We start from the raw sequence: 24,234 nt of genomic DNA on the forward strand, positions 1-24,234 counted from the left end.
AGTCCCAATGGCCTTTGACATTCCCGCTGCAATAACTGTGGCTGCATCAGGAACAAAAACCATGACTGGGCATAAAGGTTGTGCTTTATTATAGTCCTTGGCTGCCCTGCAAGTGGTGCTAAATTGACAGCAATGCTCATATTTAAAAGAGTAACATTGTTGCGTGAAAAATGCCTAATCCTTTGATTGTGTACTGTAACAAGAAAGTTGGATGGACTCCAGTGTTTGGAAACTGGGTGGAAAAGTGTTACAGGCCTAGACTAGGCAGTTTTTTCTCCCCCAAAGAAATCATTACTCATATTTGATTCCTTGGCAGCTCACAAAGGGCATTCAGCACAAAAGACTATAAATTGTGTTGGCTTCCACATTGCAGTAATTCTGGTAGGTTGGCGTAGTATATAATGATGATGGTGACTCCACCACTGATCGCAATGACGTGTCATTATCAACTACAGTAACAGAAAAACGTTGGCAGGCTGTCCTAAAGTATTTTAATGAAGAGAGTGAACAATCTGACTTTGAAGGATTCAAAGGGGTTATGGATGATGAAGACTAAGAGACAAATGCGTGGTAATTGTGACTGTTCAGTAATTGTTGTTGTCTGTCAGGAGTTTGTACATTCCTCCAAAAATCTAGGTTAATTGGTCTATTTTTAGTTATTTTTTACTTTGTCTAGCTTTTTAACTTATTTAAGATGTTATATGGTTATTTTAAAGCTATTTTTTTTAAAAAAGAAACAATTTAATTTAGAACCAGTGGCTGGTTAATCAAGTTCACTTCATTCAGTATGCAAAGAAATTAATGTATACTATAAATATGCATATAACGTGCAGTGGGTAATCTGGTTTGTAAAAAACGCATTTAACGCATGCATTATAGGCATAAAAATACCGTAACTTAAAGACAGAGGATGAGATTTTGAGGCTTGCATAACTAATGGGTAATTTTATAAAGATTTCTTTGTTCAGCAAGTTTATTCCGATTGATATATTTTGTTTTGGAAGTGATGATATTAAGTTGTCATAGGATTTTCAAAGAAAAATGATTTTATCTTGACAGACAGCTGATATGAGAGAGCTCCAACTGCACAAAAACGTCGAAGAAAGCTGCAGGGGAAAAAAGAGGGATGAAAAGAGGCGGCATCAATGTAGGAGCCGAAGCAGTAGTGGGTCCCAGGAGAGAGACTACCACCAACATAGCAAGAGTAAGAAGAAATCCAAATATCGTGAAGATGCAGAGGAAAGGAGGAGTAGGTCCTAAAATATGTAAGAAAAGTCAAAGGTATGGAATGCAAATATGTAACCATTTCTTGTGCAATTGTTTGGCAAGTTACTTTTTATTTTCTTAAAATGTTAATAAAGCATGCAGGTGTAGTGTTTGCATTTTTAACAATTTTGCACTTGGTGTTGAAGCACACCCCAGCTATCATCTACTCCACTGGCCAAATGGATCTATCCCCTGATAGTAGATCAGTTCGTTTAAGGGTAAGCAGACGGACAGCATTCTGGGATAAATTAAATGGACCATTATTGAGATGGCAAGAAAATCTTGAAATAATCTCATCATATTTCTTTTAAAAACTGACTATGAAAAGATATTTTTGTTTTCAAAGGCACTTAACCAAAATGGGGAAAACTTGGATGTAAAGTGGTGTTATGATATGTAAAATATACAATTTAAAATTTGAGAAATTCTTTAGTGGGTACTATAACCACCAAAATATTTGAGAATATATTGGTATATTCACAATGAGTTTTAAATTGCTACTATGTGCAGGAGTACAGAAGTCTTTCAATGCAAGGATATTCAAATGCTTTAAATCTGTAGTTGCTGTAGCAGCATCCCTACCCTCTTATACACGACTAAATTTGCATCCTCTATAATCTCCTGAGATTTAACAAGAATCTGCGTTAGTTTGAGATTGAAAAATCAGAATATGGGTTACTACTAACATACTTGAGGGCATTCATTTGTAAACAAAGCTATTAAGGAATAATGAGTAGAGAAGAGGAATGTATATATTGAAGTAAAAGATCAGCTATGATCTCATTAAATGGTGAAACAGGCTTGAGGGTTGAATTGATAAAGTAATATCCTATTTTCAGCATTGATGAAGAGGGTAACAGTGTAACATTTTCATTGCATTGCATCTTTTACATGACAAGTAGTTAAGTCATTTAACTGATTAAATGGAGGATAGAGCATTGCTCCAGCAAATTGACACCAATAAAATACACACAAAGTTGCCCTTAATTCAATGCAAGTGTCAGCTCTGGTTACCGTGGGTACTATCTAACTTTTTGAGTAGTTAAAGTGATTTTGTATTTTTTATTTCTCAACGTCCATTTTCCCGATCCAGTCTACATTTTTCTGTATTAAATTTAATTGCTGTGTCTTGCTTAATATTACAGCTAAAGTACAATTTCTAAAGCTTTTTTTTCTAGTTATTAATGGTGAATACAACTGATACAAGTTCCAAGTGATTAAAGCAAGTTGTTGTCTTGAAAGCAATAAGGTATCCACTTCATCCTTTCTTTTGGTCAGAGAATTTTTAACTTTTAAGATAGCAACCAATTGATTTTATCAATTTCTGATTTGGAGTAATCTGCAGCTCCCTGCAGAATTATTTTCAAATGGAGGTCTACTATGTATATTTTACAATTGAATTGGAATCTTGGTTCTTCGCAGAAGTCAATAAAGGTGTTTGCTTGGGTAAATGTTATCAGGTCCTACTTACTCCTTTCATCATTACTGGTGTCTGATCAAACTAATTTTGTATGACATTTCTAAAAATCTGGGGGTGTGGCCATGCTGAAGATCTAAGCAGACATGTTTTGAAGGAAAAGTATTAAAAAGATGGTTTGGAAGCTCAAAAACCAAAATTTAATCATCAAAAATGGATAAAACTAGTGCTATACGACCAAGGCAACAAAAAAAAACAAAACTGTAGAAGCAACAGCTCAGCCAAGAATATTAAGTAAAAGCTCAATGAGCAGCTCAGGAGCGACCAGCTGAACCCAGCAGAGCTGATGGATCAGCCAAAAATATAGCCACTATCCTGAACAAGATGAAACTTTGTGCTCTCGTTTCATGTTAAATCAGCGATAAGAGACATCGGAAATTAATCATGGAAAATTTAATGGAATAAATGACTCATGGAGGCTGAGCTGGATAAAAGACAGGTTAAAGACGCTAGAAGAAAAATCAAAAACGTGGAACACAGAAAAGGATTAATGGAGAAGATTGATCATATGGAAATTTCAGACGTAACAATATAAGAATCATTGGAATGAGAGAAGGAATCGAGGGGAAAAACTCAGTGAGTTTCTTTGAAACATGGATCCCACAAATGCTGGGTCAAAACACGTTAAATGCAGAGTCACAGCTTTAAAGGGCTCACCGGACCCTCAGACCCAGAAGAACCAATGAACAGCAACCACGACCAGTCCTAGTAAAACTTTTAAGTTACTGGAAGAGGGATGCGGTCTTGGGAATAGCATACAAATATTCAAAAAATAACAATGGCCCATTAGTGGTGGACATGCAAAAGTAATATTTTTTTCAGGACTTTAACCCTGCTTTGGTCAAAGAAAGAAAGGGATTTGATGAAGAGACTACTGCAATCTAAAAATTTTACATATTCATTGATTTACCCAGCGATGTTGAGGGTGGATGCCTCAGAAGATAATCGATGAATTTTCAAGAACAAAGAAGTGGAAGAATTTTTAAATTTTTTAAGTCGCCAGATGAGAAGACGGAAAAGACCATTTCAAAACAGGACTAACTAAAAGACGTATTTTTAAAAAAATTTACATTTAATAGTACTGAACCATCTCGTTTTTCCTGCTAAAAGAAAAATCATTGTAATTTACATGGATAACTCTGGGGAAAAAAATTGAAGTTGCAGGGTGGGAACTCAGAATTAAGGGGGAAAAAGGCGCCAGGAGAGAAGCAGTTTTAAAAGATGGCACTAAAGGGAGGAGTTCTTTTTCTTCGGAAGATTCCGTGGGCTTTTTGATGGCTTCTGGGTTCTATTGTTATCGTCGCCATCAGAGCTAGGGATGTGCGTGCTTCTTAAAGGGGAAATGTGTATGTTTTTTTATAAGGGAAATGCTACAGTTTTTTTTTTAATTGGAAAGATTTTGTGGTTACACAAGATTTGTTTGAAAAATGGTGTCGATAAAACACAAGTTTATTAGTCTTAATATTATCAGGATAAATGGGACAGTGAAGAGGAAAAGGGTCTTGGCATACCTTAAAAAAATTAAAAGCTGATATAATCTTTTTTCAGGAAACACATCTTACCAAATTGGAACATGATAAATTAAAAAGAGGATGAGTAGGACAAATATCTTCTTCCTTTGGTTCGAAGGCAAGAGGGATAGTGATTCTAATTAATAAGAATAATTGAAGACATTTCGATCGATCAAGCTGGAAGGCATGTAATGTCACATTGTAAAATGGAGAAGCATGGACATTTATGAATATTTATGTTCCAAATTATGATAATGACGCCTTTATGAAGTATATCTTCTTAAAAACAGCAGAGTGAATACAAAATATATTGGTTGGAGGAGATTTTAATTTTTGCTTGGACCCAATACTAGATAAATCTGCAAGAACTGTAATGAGGGCGAAACCAGCAACCTGGCTGAGTCTTTACAAAAATTATACCTTATGCCGTTAACAAATTTTGAATACCAAAGATAACAAAAAGGAAGTAAATTTAAATGGATGCAAGAAATAAAATATATTGGAAAAGCAACTGACAACAACTTACAAAATCTGTATAAACTAAATTATGTTAGTCTTTTTGGGAACCTGCAGAAATGGAGAGACCTATCTATTACTTTAGTGGGAATGGTTAATTGCGTCAAAAGGAAAATGATGTCAAGACTGGAGTATCTTTTTCAATTGCTGCCTGTTTCATTACCTAAAAACTTCTTTAAACTACTAAACAATCATATTAGACAGTTCCTATGGAATCACAATGGAAAAATCGACATGGGACTACACGAAGGGAGAACTTAGGCTTCCAGATATTTAAAAAAAATACCACTTAGCTGCACAGGCTAGATTTCTTGCAGCCTTCTTCATTGAAGACACTCACCCTCCCTCAGATTTAGATGGGAATGTACTCAATGAAGGAGGGGGAAACAAAGGATTTCATCAATAAATGAAGTGTCAAATCACAAGAAAAAAAGACAGACAATCCCATACTAATACACATGATCAGAATGTGGCAATAAATTAATGAATTTATAGGGAAAAAGGTAGGAATTATCAATAAAAGCACCACTGTGTAAAAATGTTATTGCCTATGAATATACATTTGTGGCAATGACAAAGGTATATATAGTTAAGACTACTACATAGAAGGAATTCTTACGACCTTTGAACGAGTGGCCACTGGGACCACCACCTGTTTTCTCCAGCTCAGATTGTTCTTGAGAAAGATGGGGACCAACGTTGACCCCCACCTGAAATTAATGAAATGGAATGAATGGTATGGATGGGAAATACACCCAAATTTATAACAAAAATGTACTATGCTCTCCATAGTGAAAGTGCAAAACCAGGATTACAGAGGTCAAGAGCAAGATGGGAGTCAGACTTGGGTGTGGTGATTTTAGAAAGCAGCTGGTCAGTTTGGTGTAAGGACAGCATGACATCAATTATAAATGCAAGATATGGACTGGTTCAGTATTATTTTTTATACCAATTCTTATCCCACAGAAAGTACATAGATCAAAAGCAGAAATATCAGAGATGTGTTTCATGTGGGACTGAGGCAGGAACTTTTTTTTACATGCTATTTGGACATGCATGAGGTGAGGTCATTTTGGCAAGAAATTGCAGAAAAATTAACCAGGATAACAGGAGTGGCCTTCACGGGTGGGTCACCCAGAGCTACGTCTACGAGGTAATTTTATGGAAATAAACAAATTGAATAAATATAAAATCTTGTTTATAAAAATAGCAAAAAAAGGTATCGCGATCTGTTGGAAACCCGACTCCACTCTACTTATAGCACGATGGACTGCAGAAATGAACAGCTGTATACCTATGATGGAAAAAAAAAGACCTACAATTTAAAGAATAAATATGACACTTTTGTAAAGATCTGGCAGCCATACCTGGACCACATAGGGGTCCAAATACAGTAATTTTTAAAAAAACTATAAATACATCTATTATCTATATTTAAATGTGATTTCCCCAATTGTATTCTACATATTTAAAAGATATGTAAGCTGTGATGGTGTCCAGATTTGTCTGTATGGTAGGGAGGGATTGTTTTTGTTTGTAAGAAAAAGTACTATATTGTAATATTGAAAATTTTATTATGTATATTTTTGAAAAAAGTCAAAACTATTCAAAAAAAATCTAGCTGTATCCTGTCATTGGAGAAACATTTAAAACCATTATCAGCCTGAAACTTTCATGTCTCTTGTGCACCCTGATTTTTATTAGAATAGTTGTGTTCACCTGTTTAGGGATCAAATGCCTTGGCAAAACATTTTTTTAAAAGAACCAAGTTTTGATAATCTCTCCTACTAAATTTTAAAGCTCCACTTAATTTTGCTCTTTGAATGCATGTTATTGGCTTTTTATTAACAGCGAAGATTTGACAGCAAGCCTTGACTGAGATTTTTTTCCTTGCACCCTATCATCATTCCATGTGTAACTGCTTAGTTTAATAAACAATGATATGGAATTATAAATTCTTCATGGATCTTAAGACCACTGTTAACTGACCAAAAAAAACACCCAAATCTCAATATCAGATCTCAATACAAACACAAAGATTAGCAGGATTGGCCCTGCAGCTCCTTGAGCATATGCCACTATTTAATAACTTTTGATTCTTCTAATAGTAACCCCAACTTGCTGTTCTTGTCTACCAGTAGTAACTTTTCATTCCCTTATTATTTGCTTCCTTTGAGGAAGAACTAAATCTCGGGATTTTCAAGAGAAAAAAAATCCCAAATTGTCTTAAACAGGCAACCCCTTTTTAAAGTAACCTCAAGTTTGCAATTTTCTCAACATCCTCCTTATCCCCCCTGTCAGGATCCCCCAGAATTTTGTTTTAACCGATCAATATCTCTTACTCTTAGGTACATATACACCTAGCCTGTCTAATTATTTCTTGTTCAACAATGTTCTGAAATGCATTAACATCCTTTATCAAGGAGTCCAATACTGTACATACTATTCCAGTTATAGTTCATCAAAGTTCTTTAAAGCTGAAGCATATCCTTTCTACTTCTATATTTAATGCTCTTTGTAATTAACTGACCATGGTGAATGTCTGCCAAGCTGCCTAACTCCCCTCTGGCGAGCCTTGCTGTACTAACTTTGGCTGTGCATTACCTCTACTGTAAAGGACACTCCCCTTGGGTATAACTGTGTATGCACCTATTGTCTTTCATTATTGTACCATGAGTTTCTGCTAATAAAAGCCATGATTATTGTTTGACCACATCGTCTTTGTCTACTTCATCAACTTGCACTTCAATTTTATTAGCAGAAATGGATCAGCACTCAAGCCAGAGCGGCTGATAATCGACCAGTCTGCCCTGAGGGCCAGAGAAATTTTCAACCACTGGATTGCTTGAAACAAAGTGGTCGATGAGGCGATACAGTGGGGCTGTACAGTGAACTCTCTGCTGGGTGAGGTCCCTTTCGCCGTAACACAAGGAGCTACCACTCTGGCTATAGCCCGGGAACGTCTGACTGCTTACTATGCAGGGCCACGGAATATGGTGCTTGCTCGACACCAGTTGCTGACTAGACACCAGAAACCCAGGGAAAGTGATGCTGCCTATGCACTGGCCCTCAACTTGCTGGCAAAGTAATGTGATGTCAGGGCAGTCAATGTGCAACAACACTGCAATGCCTTGAAGCTGCATGCTTTTGTCAACGGGATTGACTCCAGTTACATCCGACAGAGGATGTTCGAGGCGGAGCCCTTAACCTAGGACCAGGCAGTCACTCTAGCCAAAACACTGAGAAGTGCCACGCGGTCCAGTGAAATGCTAGAAACCGTAAAGGAAACATCCAGGAGTGCTGGAATCCCAAAGGAAATAAAAGGGCGAACTCCTGAAAAATGCTACTTCTGTGATAAGAGTTGGCACCCCAGACAGAAGTGTCCGGCTCAATTTGCTACCTGCACCTATTGTGGGGAAACTTGGCCACTTCGCTAAAGCGTACAAAGCGAAAAGTACTCCCACTGATAAGAGAAGCACCAAGAAAATGTGTCCTGGAGCTGCAGGAATGGAAGACAACTGTGAAATGGGGGAATCTTCAGACGAGCAGGCTGAATAGACTTCAAGTGACGGCGAGGTGAGATTCCCTGTGATAGCTCAATTGACTGTAATGCTTGGGGGATGTTACGGACTGGAACGGTCGACTCTGAAGGGGAGGTGAATGGTGATACTCTTGATTGTCCAATAGACTCAGGGAGTACTGACAGCTACATCCACGAGAAAGTTGCCAGAGCCTTAAATGTGCAGAGATAGCCAGCGAACCAAAAGATATAGATGGCTTGTAGTGAACTTACAAAAACTGTAAGGGACAAGTGTAAAGTTACTTTAAATTTACAAGGATGTTGCCTTGCTGATGTGCGGCTCTTTATTATGCCAGAGCTCTGCGCCCCTGTGTTACTGGGGTTAGATATTCAATCTCAAATGAACAGTGTAGTGTTAAATTTCGGTGGGCCACTACCCACACTTACCATCCCCCGCGCTAGTTACTGCGGTCTGTCCGCATTAAAGATCAAAGCTCCTTCCCTTTTCAGTAATTTATCCCGAGTGTCAGCCAATTGCCACTAAGAGCAGTTCTTACAGCAAATAGGATCGTGAGATTATCAAAGCGGAGATCCAGAGACTGCTTAAAGAGGGAGTAATTGCACCTAGTAAGAGTCCGTTGCGGGCCCAAGTGGTAGTCGTGAAAAATCACACTGAGAGACGACTGGCTATTGACTACAGCCATTACACTAACCTGAATGCCTACCCCCTGCCACACATCAATTAAATGATTAATCAGATAGCGCAATACAAAAGTGTACTCCACTATCGACCTCAAAGAAGCTTATCACCAAATCCCCATTAAGGGAATAGCCCTATACGGCTTTTGTGGCTGATAGGAGTTATACCAGTTTAAAAGGGTACCTTTTGGGGTCACTAATGGTGTGTCCATGTTTCAGAGGGAAAAAAATAAAGCCTCGCCTGGTTCGCCCCTTCCTCACACCCCTACTCAGAGTGAGCCTGAGAGATTGGGCTCACCCCCCCCCCCCTCAGCCTGTAACCCCCCTAAGTAAGCTTTCAGATGGCCATGCTGAGGCTCCACTGCCTCACGCTGGCGATTCTGGAGCGGGTCCAGAAGTCAGTCCTTCCCACACTAGACCCAGGAACTACCAGTTCCCAAGGTTGTAAAGGAGCTACCGGTTTTGAGAAAAAGCACCAGAATTTGTAAACAACCTGATAGGCTGCTATATTCATAAAACATCTCATTATATTTCGATTGCTTGCTAGATACTGGTGTATTTTGGCTGTTAAAAAGAGTCTCAATGCCAAACATGGTATCCATATATCACTTCACTAGCAGCTGTCCTTTTGATTTTAACCCTTCTGCTGGGGGTGGTGGGGGGAAGACTGGTGAATGTCTGCCAAGCTGCCTGTCTCCCCTCTGGTGAGCCTTGCTGTACTAACATTGGCTGTATATTATCTCTACTGTTAAGAACACTCCCCTTGGGTATAACTGTGTATGCACCTATTGTCTTTCATTATTGTACCATGAGTTTCTGCTAATAAAAGCCATGATTATTGTTTGACCACATCGTCTTTGTCAACTTCAATTGGCACTTCACTGACATTTTATTAGCTTTCCTAATTCGCTGTACTTGCACTAGGATACTTTGTATCTACTGCATCTCAGAGCTTTGCAATCTCACCATTGAAGTAATATGCTAATTTTCCTGCATTATACTCCTTTTGTCACTTCTGTGCCCAAGCACTTTACCTTTCTAGTCTATTTATGACTTTCTTTGGCAAAAGTAGCAATAGTATCTTCAGTGCTTCACCCAGTTATTTATACAAATTATATGGTGCCCCTCAGCCATCCCTGTGGTACACTACTTGTTACTACTTACCAACAGGAAGAAGACCCCTTCATGTCAGCTGTTTCCTGTTGGCCACCCAATTACCCATCAATGCCAGTGTTTCCTACCACATCACTAGCTTTAATTTTCCATGGCAATCTGACATGGCACTTCTGGAAATCCAAAGTCAGAAATTACTGTGGCCTAAAGTTAACAAGTCCCATTTTTGACAAGTATGAAATTCTAGAAATATGTCACAGTAATAATGTTGAAGTGAATGGTATAACTGAAGGTGAGTTAATTTGAATCAAGATTATTAAAAAATAACCAATAATCAAGTTTGAAAATTATCTTGAATTTAATGTCATTGGAAATAAAATGAAACAGTATTTACTGACAAATTAAATGTTTATACAACGTATAATTTATAAATAAATTCAATGCATAAATTAGAAAAAATAGAAAGCTAATAACCTGCATTCTACAAGCTTCTAAGAGAATTATTTTCATGTAAATTACACCAAAATGATTTGTTCATATTTGGTCAAAGCTAAGCAGGATGTTTTAAGGCACACCATTAAAAAGATAATTTCCTAGGCTTCAGACATGTAATGAATCATTGAGCATGGTTCTAGCCCTGGAAGGAACATCATTGGAGAAAAGCACGAGTCCCACATTGCATCCCCCTCTTTTCAGCATGGGACAGAATAGGGCACAGTACAAAAGTTATTTCGCTATTCCCTGTAAAGAACAGAATAGATTGCAACGTGTTGCAGCCCACTGCAGCTGCAGTGTGGGCACAAATTGTACTTTATACTGTAGTTTCAAAAATCACTAAATCTAGTACCGGTGTGTCAGCTGCCTAGACAGGAAAATGGGTCACAGTTTTATCCTTTTATCTTGGTGCATCTCTCCCCAGTCCAAGGATAGAGCCTCACTGCTGGAAACATAGGATATGCAGCAGGTCCCATGCTATTAGTCGTCGGCCACACTCTTCAAGCAAAGTTCTGTACTGGGAGTGGAGCCTTGGAAACACCTGATATCTTTTAATGACAAACATACAGGTATCTACGGTGTACTTAAGTGAAACTCCCCAAGAAGGGTGCACTCAAGTTAACAATAAAGACAGTGTATTGGAAAATAGTCACATTCAAGCCCAATATTACTGATAGGCTATCAATCACATGATCTGACTGATTTAACTGTAGTGTTAGGTACTAAAGTCAATGTTCTATTTATTCACACTTAATTGAAGGATTCAAATTACAACATTCAAATAAATTAATACTTACAAAATATATTTTTCTGCAAGTTCTTGAGAACCAAAACATGAAAGCAAATAAAACCTAAAATCCATCCCTGGGAATTAAAGAGGGTTTTTTCCTTAAAAAAAAATAAGACTTTTATTCATACATAGACCAGTTCTCGATTCTGGCTCCCTTTTCCTGTTGCAGTGTTTTCTTTGTTACTTTCTGTCTGATCCCCAGGTGTTTCCAGATTACGATAATCACACTGCAATGGTTTAGGGTATCCATTATCATCGAAAAATCTCCGGAATGTAAACTCGTAGAAGGCATGTTCTGGATGCTTCCCATTCTGATACCAGCCATTTAGTGTGTCGTTAATGCTTTCTCCATCACTACCATCACTCCATAATTTGTCAGGATCCACAGGATCAAAATTAGACGTATCTGTTGGGTGAGTTATCTTTGGAATGTAAGGAGCTGATTGATGCCGGATATCACTGGAAAAATCAATCTGCCTGAAAAATGGATGGGCTTTTATTTCATCTGTGCCATTCATTCCTAGCCTATCTTCAGGTCCTCGACAAAGCTTGATAATGAGATCGGACGCCTCTGGGCTAAGTTTAGCCTGGGGTGGGATATGAAGCGTTGTCTGCCAGTTTATGACCTGTGACGATAAACAATTGTGTTAAAATGCATTTTACAGGACAAGGATGTCAACTTTGTCAGACTCTTACCACCATTCACTTATATCATGGGTGATCCTTTTAACTCATTGATTAGGCTCCCATTTTGGCAACTCTGCAACAATAATACATTCCTGGAGAGCAAGTAACTATTTCTACTCAATTTTATATCTGGTTTTGGTTTACTGGCATGCTTCTTTGTTTAAGTGTTGTAATTGAACTTGAATAGACTGAAGAGGCCTTGTGTAAAGATAGAAGCACAGAGCACAATAAATATAATGCCCACTAAATTCATTACCTTAATTTGCGTTTCCAATGGAGTTTGTGCCAAGAAAGGAGGCTGCCCCACCAGCATTTCATAAAGAATGACACCAACACTCCACCAATCACATAACTGGGTATAACCTGCAAGATAGATAGTAGTATACATATCATAACTATGTTAATGAATATTATCCCAGTAATCAAGATCTATTATTTAGGTTAAGTACAGCTGTGGCACAGTTTAATACCATGCTTTACACAATTTACACCCAAAACAATGATAAGTTACTTGGGAATCTATTTATTCCTGTAGTTTAGTTAAATTCTCAAGACTTTTATTATCCATTCATGTAACCAGGATTTGTTATTTGACATACAATTTATAATTAGATTTAATTTTGTCACTCATATTATACAGGCAACACCCGTGTTCAAGTTCATTTATTATCATCTGATTGTACAAGTACAATGGATGACAAGTGATGTTACAGCCATTCAGGTAACAGAAATTTGTCCTTACAGAACTCTCAAATTTCTACACAAAAATTTGAAATACAGAATAAAATTCTCTCGTGGATTTATGGGGGAAATAAATAAACAAACACTGGGCTTTCCTCCCAACACGTTACTTCATGCATGACCACATGATACAAAACACATCCCATAGTAAAGTAAAACCACTAGCATCCAGAAATCAAGCAATAGGCAAAAAAATGTGGAAAATATATTTTAAAAATTAAAATAAGAATAAAATAATACATAAAAAATACACAGATTTAAAATGGTAAAAGAAAATGTTCTTTGAAGTAACACAAACCTTTGATGAAGGGAGCAAATATTCAGCCAATGGAGTACCTTGGTCATGCTTTGCTCATAGCAGCTGTTTGAATAAATGGCAACACAGACATAATCCTGCCCACTATTGAATACATCTACAGGGAACACTACTGTCAGAGGACAGCAGTAATCATCAAAAGACCCACACCACCCAGCACACGCTGTTCTTGCTGCTGCTATCAGGAAAGAGGTTCAGGAACAGCTGCTACCCTTCCACCATCAGACTCCTCAACAACAAACTCAATCAGAGACCGATTTAAGGACTCTTGTGCTCTTTATTGATTTTTCATTTTGTTCTCTCTGTATTACAGTTTGTTTACATTCATTATCCGTTTATAGTTCTTTGTTTACACTGTACAGTTTATTTTTTGCACTACCATTTAATGGTAATTCTGCCGCACCCGCGAGAAAAAGGCATCTCACGGTTGTATGTGATGTCATGATGTGCTGATATTTGGTTGATGCCACTTGCCATTTGGATGACTCCCTTAAAATGTCTCCTTATCCCTGCTTAGAAAGAGGCTTTATCTGCAAACTTGGGGAGGGGGTTAATTATCTATAATGTTATTGTTCGTCCGTGGAGGGGGAGGAGCCTGCAGATGCAGTGATGGTTAATGTTTTCAAAGAATGTAATTGAAAATAAAGTAAAATGTTTCAAGGTTTATATATTCATGCAACTGAAGTTTGTTCAGTGCAAGTACAGTACTGTATAGTAATTTTGCTTTTTGAACTGTTTATTCTTAATGCAGATGTAAGAGTAAGTCTCAAGCAACTGGAAAATACACTTATCTGGCATCTACCAATCTCCATAGGTGCCAGATACCATGGGGTGGGGGGGTGTGTGCGCGCGCGCGCATGCGTTCTGGATTCTCTGGACTTTATCCCTAATTTATATGTTTCGAGACTGATCAGTTTGAGTAAACGACTGAAAATATAATAATCTTCAGGTTTCGGGGTTTTAAATAGCTAGTCTATTACTTCAGTTTGCACTAGACACAGATATAATCTATTTTTGATTTACAGATTACAAGTATTTTGCCATTTCAGGAGAAGCAATAGATGGATGTGACATGACAAGCAAACAGAATAATTTAAAGACTATAAGAAAAAACATTCTGGATTACGTGCTTTTTACACAAAACAAAGTAAAACCAAAGGAAGGCCAAATAAAAGCCTCACTGCAAATTCTGCAGTTGTCAAGAAGCTTTCCATAAAGAATTAAGGGAATAGTTGATGAGTGATATTAAATGCAGGCGAAGTTGAGGTCTATAAGAAAACCAATAAATTAATGACATTTATTTATTGATCAATATAATCAACAAAAAAAACTTCAAGGTGCTTTTACATGAATAATGTTCATTGAAGTTTGCTATGGAGCCAAATTATAATGTGATGTGATAAAATTTTTGTTTAAAATCTTGAGGATTTTAAAGCGACTGGTAGAAGGATTCAGGGAGGGAAATCTGTAGTTAAGGATCAGGCAGCTAATGATAACCAATGGGAAAGTAATGAAAACTAGATATGTACAAGAGATCAGAATTAGAAGAGCTCAAAGATTTGTAGATGCTGAGATGGCTAGAGTATGAAAGAATTGTTTTTTGTTAAACCATTGCTAGTTTGGGAGCCAATGGAGGTCAGAAAACTCAGGGGTAATGATGGGTGAATGAAATATAGATCAAATTTTGTGGGCAATAGTTTAATGACAGTTTAAAAACCAAGCAATGTTGTGAGGAAAATAAAATTCTCATTCACTAAACCATTGTTCAAGGGAACTTATTTACCTGTACGGAGCAAGACTTCTGGTGCAATATAATTTGGTGTGCCCACTAAGGAATGTGCTAAGCAGCGTTGATGTTGTCGAGCTGCTCTCCGCTCCAGTGGTTTTAGTCTCTCTGCACACTTACAGCTCTTGGGATCGCCCCATTCATTACTGAAATCCATGCTGTCCTGTCGAGGATGATCACCTGGACGCATTAAGGAAACCCACAAATAATCAGACAAGATGGGTCTATGACAACAGTGATGAACAAGAGATATATATTAACAAATTCCAGTATTATCACTTTTTTTACTCAACCATTTCAGAGAGATGGATGATCTATAATGTTCAATTGTAAGGCTTGTAGAAACTCTTGAAACAACATGATTACAAACCAACCACCTCTATTTGAAACGGGGCTTTTCTTTGAGCACACAACCCTCTAGTTCTACTCTAAGAATTGAGGACAGAATCCATGAGGAATAAGTAATATATATAGTATTAGAAAAGTTGAGTCTGTAAGAAATTGCAGGTCAAAAACCTTTTCAGAGAAAACTATAGCTGGAGGGCATCAGCAGGTCTCTGGAGATGCAGAAAAAGGTTAATCCCAAAGAATAGAGTCTGAAGATTATCTAATGGGTCAAACTCCCTCATGATCAAAAGACAGTAATCAAATGAAAAATAATGCTCAATAATCCCCAAGGCAGGCTTGGGAATTTTTGCATAACTAGTAAACATCCAAGTATGAATACTATTGTGCCCATACAACCTGCTACACCTACTTGGTCAATTCTAAACCAGAAAATATTATAGAACTTTGTGAATGTTCTCATTTTACTGGAATTAAGTCCACAATTCATGCATTTCACAACCTCATTTCTATGATTGACATCTAGATATCATTCGTTGCTCTTCAAAGGTCTGACAGCTGGAATTACTTGCGTAGATATTCAAGTCACACATCAGAGACAAAAATGGAAAAAAAAGAAACTTTCAGGAACAATACAAAAGTGGCAGAGGAACTCAGCAGGTCAAAAAGCAACAGGCAGTCGACATTTCAGGCCTGTGACCAGATAAAGGACTCAAGGCTGAAACCTGATTGCCTATTGCTTTCCAAGGATGCTGCTGGACCTGTGGAGTTCCTGCAGTACATTTGTGTGTCGTTCCAGTTCACCAGCACCTGCAGACTTCTGGTTCAACTCATTTTCAGGACTTCAGTCTACTTTTACACAGGAGCCAGAGCCTAAAAAAGTGACCAATATCATGTCACAAGCCTGAAAAGTATTCTTCTCTCCAGCCATTCTTTTCCAGTTCTGTCCAAATTCAATCCTGCACAGATATTCAATTAACACATCCAAGATTGCCCGCTGTTCACTGCCAGATTTCCTGCTTCAATCAGCTCCAGGACTCTTATACGTGCATAATGCCACAAAAATTCTACTGCATGTGTAACATTAGCCAATCACCATACTTTGTGGTTGATTTGATGCAGTTCAGTTTTGGCCTTATTAAAACCCCACTTGGAAATCAGTTGGTCCCAAGTCTGTCACAAGGGAGGTGCTGATGGTTATCAGAAGGTGGTGCGTGACCATCGTAGTACAAGTATCCGTTTCCCTGCTGGAGTTATTTAAAAGGACCCCACCACAGTATGAAGCTTGCCTCTTCACTGCTGTGTTATCAACACAATACATGCAGTGTCTCATAATTGAAAAATATTTGATCACCATATTGAAGCAGTGCTCAAGACCAATGACAGGTTAGAAGGATACCGCAATATGTTCTCTACAAAAGTCTCGTAATAAAATGTATGTTACACAATTTCACCATTCCATGGAACAGTGCATCAGCATAAACAAAATGATCTCGAAGATACAGGACACACATTTAAAGCATGGAAGCACATTGGCAATTTAGAACTTGGATATACTCTTTGAAATGGCAGCTCCAAACAATTTTTTCAAAATAATTTTAACAGAAATTTCTTTATCTGGGTAATCATTAAAATGTGGAACTTGTTCCAACCAGAGTTCAAACATTTAGTTGTTTGATTATAGAAAAGCTAGAGAATCTGAGGATTTTGAGATTACCTTGGTTAAGGGATAAGCCTCATGAGCAACATAAATTTAAGCATAGCTTCTAAACTGGTCATTTTTGGCCCTTCCCTGAAGACCCAATCTGACAACATCCCCCCCCCCCCCCCCCCCCAATGTCTTGGGTTTACCTGTCTCCATAATCATGTGACATTCCATTCTGATGGACTTTCATTACTTGTCTAGATTAACAAATCTTAGTCTTAATGTCCTTTCAAGGTACTAGTCAGTTTGAACAGAGCAATAAAAGCTTATTTTCTTATTTAAGCAGAAATCTCTAAACATAAATCAGTAAATATCACTTACCACTTTGGTAATACTTGGAATCGTGGGTCCATCGGAAACCTGTGCACAGCCCAAAATCGGTCAGTTTTATGTGGCCATCTCGGTCAATAAGGATGTTGTCTGGTTTAATATCCCTATGAATGAATCCCATTTTGTGGACACTTTCCACAGCACAGGTCAGTTCAGCAATGTAAAATTGTGCTAGAGGTTCTGGAAAGATGCCCATTCTTATAAGGAGACTCATCATATCTCCTCCTGGAATGTAGTCCATCACAAAGTAAAGGTTGTCTCGGTCCTGGAATGAATAATAGAGTCGAACCACCCATTCATTGTCAGCTTCAGCCAAGATATCCCGCTCGGCTTTCACATGAGCAACTTGGTTTCGCAACAACACATCTTTCTTCCTCAGTGTCTTCATGGCATACAATGCATTGGTATCTACTTTTCGAGCTAGACAGACTTCTCCAAATGCACCTATTCCCAAGGTCTTAATCTTCACAAACATGGACTTGTCCATTTTTGCCCTTTTTAAGCGAATATAATTAGACTCTTTTTGGCATAACATCTTGCGCATCTGGTCTTGAGCATCTTTTGACAATCCAACCTACAATTAAATAAAGCAAAGGTAGACTATGTTTTTAAATTAATGCCTTCTGATTACAAACTTTAATTGCAGAAAAGACTTTAAGAACAGAAAAGCAACAAAATTTGCAGATTTGAAATGAAGTTCAAAGGCTCCTTTTATTGTCATGTAATACCAGATGTACAGTATCTCTCTTATCCAGTGCTCTGTGGTCTGGCACTTTTGAATCTGCCACTGTTAGTACAAACTCCTTACAGACCACAGGAAACTCTTAACCCCGACCCCGATCACTGGTGCTGTTAAGGTTGAATCTGCTGCAAATGGGACCAGAGTTCGAGTCCACCATTGTCAGCGACAGATTCAATCTTTATAGCACCAGCATTCTGGACCAAGGTTTGAGTCCCGTGCTGTGTCTAAGGATTTTGTACTAACATTCCAATTGCTAGCGCTGTAAAGGCATTGCGCTAACCACTACGCTAACCTTGCCACCCCACAGTATTATTTCTTCTTTTTAAGCTTTGTTCTACCTTTGATATGTTTACATAGGGGGATTCTGTGACAGATTATGTTATATTTTATATTGTAAATAGGTATGTTTTAAAGGAGATAAATTGGGGCAGGTTTTTACTGTAGGTCACATACAAACATTTCAGAACAGATCTCATTTAAAATACTGCAGCTCTGCTCAAGCCACACAGGCCCGGTTCCGAGTGCCTTTGCAAAAACTCTGAAGAATGCCCAAGAGACTTCACTAACAGATTGTTGTTTTAAAAAGCAACAGATGAAAGAACTCGGAGGATTAGGTTCAGAGCCATAGGCTGTCTGAATGTTGTTGCTATTCTAAGAGGGTCATATGGTTTTGCAAGCAGAGAGGGTCAACCAAGCTGTTTTTCTGGGAGTGAGAGAGAAAATTCAGTTCTACAGAGCTAGAGTTCAGCAGCAGCAGCTGGGACTGGAACAGGACAAACTGGCAAGCTTGTGGGGGAAAAAAAACATTTTGAAGATGGGTTGCAAGTTCTTAGTTCAGCCTGGTCAAAGCCCTTGCGGTCCATACTAGAGGAGAGGACTGGCTGCCTAATGTTTCACTTGAAAAACCCTGATGAGGCAAGTTTCTTCGGCAAGACACTGACGTGGCTGATTAGAAGGAATCAGTTTGTGTCCAGCAAACAACAAATCTCTCTCTGAAAACTGACAAGAACCTTCCTGAGCGGGTAACCATTTACCTTTCAAACACCAAAGCCTGGTGAACTTCATAAATGTTAAATTCTGTGCACAGTATAAGAATTGCCTGCAACCAGTGAATTTGGAGTGAGAAGTGAGATAGGACTGTGAATTAAAGAACTTTTCTAAACTTACTCACACATTACATAAACGTGCGCTTAGAATTAGATGGGGATTGTTAGGTTAAATAAGTTAATAGTAATAAGATAAAGTTTGATCCTGTTTTCATGTTAAAAATTATTAAAAGCAACTTTTGTTTAAGTAACTATTTGTCTTGGTGAATATCTATTGCTGCTGGGTTTAGGGGTCCTCTGGGCTCATAACAGTTCCCTTAGGGGTCGTTTTCTGGCAATGGGCAGGTCCCAGCATCTCCAGCTTAAAGAGGTACAACCTGTAATAAATAAAAAATGTAATATACATGATATATTTAAACTTTTGTCCATTCATCGGTATCCTCCATCCAATAAACTTAATGGAACATGAGACAAGGGAAAACACAGTAATAGAATGTATCTGCTGAAATAGCTACAAATTCTAATGAAATTAGATAGAGCTGATACAGAATTTATGATTCATCTGGCAGGGGCATCTAAAACCCCTGTTGTAACAAAATAAAGGGCCAACCATTCAGGAATGAGAAGAGCAGAGGCAAATGAATCTTGTCATTTCCATCCAAGATGGTGGTGGTAGATCAATTATCAGCCCCTTTTGCACTGGCACCTTAAAAACTGTCAGCGGACCAGTGTCAAATGACATCATTTCATACTGGGGATTAATCACTTCAACTTCTACTCATATCCCTGGTGTTAGCTGACGCCGGCATGCTGATAAAAACTGGACCAGGGACAGCAAAAAGTCACCTGTTTCCAGATGATGGTAGAACACTATGATCCCCAGGGATGAGCTGTGTCCCAGTTAAGGATGGCCCGGTGGAAATGGCAAAAAGGGCTTCCTATCCCAGGAGACTGCACAGCCAATTAACTGGGATGCCAGAAGAAAAGGAGCTATCAAGACAAAGAGCCATAGATTTTTAGACATTATCAGGATAATGCAAGAAGTTGGCACTGAGGTAAAAGAGCCAAGGGTTCATTGCATGTTCGCACTGGCACAAAGAGACAAATGGCTCACTTACTGTTCCACTTCTTACATTTAGTTAACAATAAATCTCACGGGGGGGGCGTGGCAAGATGGCGTAGGGAACAGACGTGTCTTCCAGACCTCTCCTGACTCTGATTTATTGTTTTGTCTTTAAGTGCCCGTTAAAGTTCTTTTAAAAGTTTATAAATAATAAGAGGTGTTGGATTAGTGCCTAATGGTTTATATGCAAAAAATGAGGTAAAAGAAAATATCAACAGACTGTTAAAAAACTACATTTTCCGAAATTGTCTGAGCCTACTTGCTTACAAGAAGCCAGGGCTCAACGTAGAATGAATCCAGAGGAGGATGTGCAGAGTTCGGCACTGAAGCTTCGTTTTAAGCCGGTGAGGCTCTCTGAAGGTCGCACTCAACAGCTTTCAGAACAAGGGGCTGGACGGGTGCCAGTGTTTCGCACGGTGGCCACTGCAGGTGTTGTTGCTGAGGCTTTGACAGTTGAATCAGCTGGGGCGCCACCAGCTGGAGAGTTAAAGAGTTGTCATTCGACTGCTGTAGTGGTGGCACTGCAAAATGCATCTTCAATTACAACGGTTTTTCCAGACATCGATTCAGTGAAGATGATTAAAGAGATTTGGCTTAAAGATAACCCTGATCTTCAGTCTCCTGGCATTGCTGGGGGGACTTTGAGAGGGATTTTTATACGAAGTCAAACTGCTAGAAAAGATACTAAATTAAGGGAAGGGACAGAAGATCCTGTGGTCTCTAAGGAAGACCTGAATCTACTTCTGTTGAAATGTCTGTTAAGGATCTTGAAGATAAGATATATTCTGTAGGAGTCACTTAGCTAATTTTGTGAACCTGTTTATTTCCAAGATTAATGTGATGGCGGAAGTCATTAATGGAGCTTTTAAGCTTGAAACCATTGAAAGATTTGAAATGTGTGATCAAGGTTTAGTCGATGCACAGGATCAACAGCAAGATGAAAATAGAATAATTGAAACATTGCAGATCCAAAATAAAAATTTAGCAAAAAAGGTTGATTATTTGGAGAATCAATCTAGACGGAACAACGTGAAAATTGTTGGTTTGCCAGAAGGACCAGATCCAAGAAAATTTTTTACTGAATGGATTCCACGAGGGTTAGGACAGGATAAATTCCCTGAAGGTTTAATACTGGAACGTGCTTATAGAGTTTTAAGAAGAAAATCTTTTTCAGGACAGAATCCAAGATCTGTTTTGATCCGTTGTTTAAACTATTGTGACAGAGAGACAATTTTACGTACGGCTATTAGAAATGCCCAGCAAAATAGATCTCCTTTGATGGTTCAGAATAATCCTGTTTTCTTCTATCAAGATTTGAGTCAAGAAATTATGTTTCAACGACGCGAATTTAATTCTGTGAAAGAACGGTTGTGGAAAAAAAGACATAAGGGAACATTCAGGTATTCTGCAGTACTGAAGATTTTTTAGGATGGAAATTAGCCAAAGTTCTTTGACAATCCTAAAGAGGTTATGGACTTTGCTCAGTCTCTACCAATTATGCAGTTTCAGGAACATGTAGTCCTTCAAGGTCTCCAAAGAGAGTAGAGATGTAAGGTGGGATCCAGTTTTTTAAAAGAAATGGAAGCAATGGTGACCGAAGTGGTAACGTTGATTTAAAAAAAATAAATCTTTTATCTTTTTTTTGAGAAGAGTTTAAATAGTTTAAATAATGATGATAGTTTAATGAAATGGGAGTTGGGAGAGGGAACTGGGTGGGCACTAGTTTCCAGAAGTCATCAGCTACCTGTGAGTTATCTCACACCCAATATTTTGGGGGAGTTACCGCTTTGGGCGGTTTAAACAGGAGGAGGTAGTTGTGACCTCCGACCTGTTTTTTTTTCTTTTTAATTTTTGGGTTAAGAAGTGAAAGTTTTTTTTATTATTATTATTATTTTTTAAATAAATATTTTTTTTTAAACTCTTTGTTTTCTGATTGTAATTGAGAGGGAATTAGGAGGTTTTTTTTCTCTCCTTTTTTTCTCTTTTTTTTGGGGGGGTTTTTTTCACTTTTTTCTTTCTTTTTTAAGAGGATGATGTCACAGAAGATAATAAGTCAAAAATTGAGGATGTTGAATTAGATGAAGAGGAAGATGAGGGGAAAGGTGATAAGAAGAAAATTAAGTACAAATACATTGAGGGAGAAGAGTTTAATAAAATTAAGTTAATTTCGATAGAGAATTTTGAAGATGTTATAAATGAAGAATATGGAGAATTTTATAAGAGTTTGAACTTTTTTCTTTTTTTTTCTTTTTTATATAAGGGGAGGGGAAGGGAATAAAAAGTTTATCTGATTGTTTTTCTAAGGGATGTTTTTGTTCTCTCGATGAATTATAAAGGAAACTTGGTATTAATGGAAATTCTGTATTTATGTATTATTAATTATGATTTTTTTGAATAACAGATATGTGGTTGATATATGATTTTAATATTTGAACGTAGTTTTAAAGTGGATTTCATTTGTTAAATACATGTATTATGTTTGATTTAAATATATGTTTAAAGGTATTATTTTAGTATTGATATTTTTTTTGTTATTAAGTTTTATCCTTTTTTTGTAAGTGGGGTTTTTTCTATTTTATTTACAATATTGTTAATTAATTCTTCACTCTATTTTGGGGGAAGGGTTGGACTAATTTTAAATTAGATGATTAATGTTGTGTTATAATTATTGGGGGGGTTAATTTGTTTAGTTTAATGATGTAGTATTCTAATTTTTATTATTTCTTTAAATGTAATTTTTATTTTATTCATGTCATAAAATTTTAAATAAAGTTTAAAAAAAAACAATAAATCTCACTGCACAAGATTGTAACTTGAGAGGTTGTGCCTTATGCTGACACTTGGGGGGGGGGGGGGGGGGAGAGAAATTGTCCACTGCAAGTTGATCTAATATCTTTTTCCAAAAATATCCTTTTGAATTTATTTAATGAAGAACTTAAATAAGTATATTTCAGGTTAAATACACTGTCAGAACTGATGAACAGAGAGTACAATGATAATTTTAAGTTGCAAAGAAGGTGGGGGAGATATTTTTAGAACAAAACAAATATCTAACCTCTGGAAGTGAGATCAAAGACATTCTTTCTGTCCTAACCACTAGTCCCCACTATTCTATGCAACTTAAAAACTAAAGATTTCTTTATATTCCAGTTCTGACAAGAGTCTTTGGCCTAAAATGTTACCCGTTTTTCTTTCCATCAATGCTGTTTGATAGAACCATAGAACATTACAGCACAGAAACAGGCTTTTTTGGCCCTTCTAGTCTGTGCCAAACCATTTTTTTTTGCCTAGTCCCACTGACCTGCACCCATTCCACATACCTGTCCAAATTCTTCTTATCTGTTAAAATTGAGCCTGCATTCACCACTTCAGCTGGCAGCTCGTTCCACACTCCCACCACTCTCTGTGTGAAGGTTCCCCTTCATGATTCCCCCTAAACTTTACCCCTTTCACCCTTAACCCATGTCCTCTGGTTTGTATCTCACCTAAGTGGAAAAAGCCTATCAACATTTACTGTCTATCCCTCCCATAATTTTAAATACCTCCATCAAATCTCCAGGAAATAAAGTCCTAACCTGTTTATTCCTAGTAAATCTTCTCGGCACTCTTTCTACCCTATTGACAATTTTCCTGTAATTAGGTGACCAAAAGTGCACACAATACTCCAAATATGTCTTCTACAATTTTAACATAATGTACCAATTCCTGTACTCAATACTTTATTTATGAAAGTGAATGTGCCAAAAGCTCTCTTTACAACCCTATCAACCTATGATGCCACTTTCAGGGAATTATGTATCTGTATTCCCAGATCTCTCTGTTCTACCGCACTCCTAAGTGCCCTACTGTGGATGTTCTTTTTTTGGTTGGACCTTCCAAAATGCAACACCTCATATTTGTCTGCATTAAATTCCATCTGCCATTTCTCATCTCAATTTTCAAGCTGGTCCAGATCCCTCTGCAAGCTTTGAAAACATTCTTTGCTGTCCACAAGGCCTCCAATCTGCTAACTGGCTGATCCAATTT

The 24,234-nt window shown here is 37.7% G+C and overlaps 2 protein-coding genes across 9 annotated transcripts in view; one reads left to right on the forward strand and one right to left on the reverse strand.

Annotated features, from left to right (window-relative positions):
* Positions 1-7,485, forward strand: part of ppil4 (peptidylprolyl isomerase (cyclophilin)-like 4) — a 62,753-nt gene extending 55,268 nt beyond the window's left edge. For 2 of the 6 annotated variants that reach the window (XM_069886025.1, XM_069886022.1), the window contains one exon: positions 1,060-2,717. In XM_069886025.1, the coding sequence (XP_069742126.1) occupies positions 1,060-1,260 (201 nt within the window). In that variant the 3' untranslated portion in view covers positions 1,261-2,717. Of the gene's footprint in view, positions 1-1,059; positions 2,718-4,291 lie in introns of those variants that run through there. The other 4 variants (XR_011340286.1, XR_011340285.1, XM_069886024.1 and 1 more) reach the window with 4 other exon arrangements.
* A 2,956-nt stretch (positions 7,486-10,441) lies between these two features.
* Positions 10,442-24,234, reverse strand: part of lats1 (large tumor suppressor kinase 1) — a 35,527-nt gene continuing 21,734 nt past the window's right edge. For all 3 annotated transcript variants that reach the window (XM_069886016.1, XM_069886014.1, XM_069886015.1), the window contains exons 5-8: positions 17,289-17,871; positions 14,915-15,097; positions 12,331-12,437; positions 10,442-12,013 (exon numbers count right to left, since the gene is read on the reverse strand). In XM_069886016.1, coding sequence (XP_069742117.1) covers positions 11,510-12,013; positions 12,331-12,437; positions 14,915-15,097; positions 17,289-17,871 — 1,377 coding nt within the window. In that variant the 3' untranslated portion in view covers positions 10,442-11,509. The remainder of the gene's footprint in view (positions 12,014-12,330; positions 12,438-14,914; positions 15,098-17,288; positions 17,872-24,234) is intronic.

Source organism: Narcine bancroftii, chromosome 6 (assembly GCF_036971445.1).
Source record: "Narcine bancroftii isolate sNarBan1 chromosome 6, sNarBan1.hap1, whole genome shotgun sequence".
NCBI classification, from domain to species: Eukaryota; Metazoa; Chordata; class Chondrichthyes; order Torpediniformes; family Narcinidae; genus Narcine; species Narcine bancroftii.